This window comes from Poecilia reticulata, linkage group LG19, assembly GCF_000633615.1.
Source record: "Poecilia reticulata strain Guanapo linkage group LG19, Guppy_female_1.0+MT, whole genome shotgun sequence".
NCBI classification, from domain to species: domain Eukaryota; kingdom Metazoa; phylum Chordata; class Actinopteri; order Cyprinodontiformes; family Poeciliidae; genus Poecilia; species Poecilia reticulata.
In genome coordinates, this window is record NC_024349.1 from 163346 (window position 1) to 165341 (window position 1996).

At 47.0% G+C, this 1996-nt stretch overlaps 1 protein-coding gene across 1 annotated transcript in view; it reads left to right on the plus strand.

Annotated features, from left to right (window-relative positions):
- fam20cb (FAM20C golgi associated secretory pathway kinase b) overlaps nt 1-1996 on the plus strand; it is a 26798-nt gene that overhangs the window by 6482 nt on the left and 18320 nt on the right. The window contains exon 5 of the mRNA XM_008436432.1: nt 8-63. Coding sequence (XP_008434654.1) covers nt 8-63 — 56 coding nt within the window. The remainder of the gene's footprint in view (nt 1-7; nt 64-1996) is intronic.

Here is a 1996-nt window from a genome sequence, read left to right on the forward strand (position 1 = left end):
CGCTCAGGGGGCGGAGCCTGGGCCCACACGCTCAGGGGTCGTTTTTTTGACATTGAGCTGCAGGTCTGACCTCTGACCTTATGAAGTTATACTAAGTTTATTAGCAGACTTGGTATAACCGGCATCCTGCATGTTTTATTCTCTCCCTGCTGGTAGTAACAACCTCCTCAGCCATCACTGGATCCAGGTGCGTTAAACCAGCGAGAGAACTAAAATGCCGGGCCTCCAGGACCCACTCTGGGCTCCACTGATCTATACTATGATTTGCAATACTGATTATAAAACTGCAAAGATGAATTGAGTGTGAAAACGGTGAGAAAGTAAAAATCCATCCAGTGTTCCTCCATGTTTAACACTGAAAGACGGATTCATCTGTAAAGCTAACAGTAGCTGCTTCATCAGCAGCTAATCCTGTTGAGCCATGAATGAGTGAGCGACAGGCTAACATGTCATTAGAGTCTCTCATCCTGAGGTTACGGCGCATGCAGCCTGCTATGGAGCCGACGGGCTGCGTCAGGAAAACCTAATGAAATGAGACGCAGCAGCAGCTTCATCCGTTTAATAAGAGAAGAACCTGAATCCGCTAAGATCCAGCAGGAGCTAACATGGTGCTAACATAAACCCAGACAGCTAACAGTTTGAGCTAATGCTAACTGTACTACATCATAATTTGTTTTATCTTCATTTGCACAGTTTATATTTCATTGAAAAAATAAATTCTCGCTTTCAAGAGAGACTTGCTGCAACATGATGTAAACTAAAAAAAGTCACGAAACAAAGGATTATATTCAGGTGGAAATGTGTCAGATAATTAATCACAAAGATATGAAATATGCCTGCTGGCATTTCGACCCTCATTAAAATCCCCCAATGGAATCAAATCAGGCTTTGGACGTTTGAGCTAACACCAGCAGCTTGAGCTAATGCTAACAGCTTGAGCTAATGCTAGCAACTTGGCTGGAGGTAACAACATATTTAAACTCGATATGTTTAAGTTACTAACTTTTCCACACTCCAGTTTCTGAATGTTTGTAATATTTTCCCATAACATTCTGGATATTTTAATGCAGAATATGTTCACAGTTTGGGTCTGCTGACTGTAGTGCTTAGCATCCCGGCTAACTACTGTTAGCATTTCAAGCTAAGTGTTTTAAAACCTGCTGGGCTTTAACAGTCATTGCAGTGCTTTGATTCTGGCCGTCACTGTGACCGTAGCAGGCCAACAGAAACATATTTATAATCATCATGTTGTTGTGTTGGCAGCCATATTGGATTTTGCGGTCAGACTAGGTGAGAAAAGGCCAACTTTCTCAGTCGGTATTCCATCTCTGGAGCTTTTTGCTTGTTTTTGGAAGTTTCTACTTTCAAGGCTTTCCTGGCTAACCAGGAAGTGAGGAAGAGCTCCATGGAAGATGAAGCTGAAAACAGGACAAAGAAGCAAACGGAGAAACAGCTCAGAGTTTGATACGTTGGAAAGCTCTAAGAGCTGAAACATGGCGTCCGACTGGCGGCGTGTTAGAAATTATGAAATCCTTCCTGCTGTGAMGTCGCATTAATTCACGTTTCCTTTGTGAATCAGTCATATTTCTGCCATAACACAACAAGGAGCCCTGTGTGATGCTAACTCCTCCCTGATTGGTGGATTTAAATGTCACCTTGGCTTTGTGGTGTTGCTGAATTAATGACGGGTTAACGTTGAGCAGCCGGAGCAGCGCAGGGCGAAGCCTCCGGCTGCAGCAGCAGGGAGGTGGAGCAGCTATTCACACACTCTGTAATTACTGCTGGAGGCGCAGCGGCTGGCCAGAGATCATCCTGACAGGCCGGGGGCAAGGGGCGGAGGCAGGGGGCGGAGGCATGATAGGGGCGGAGCCAGGAGGGGCAGAGGCAGGGGGCGCGGAGCCATGACAGGCGGGGAGGCAGGGGGGCGGAGCCAGGAGGGGCAGAGGCAAGGGGGGCGTGGCCAGGAGGGGCGGATGCCGGAAGGGGTTGAGCCATG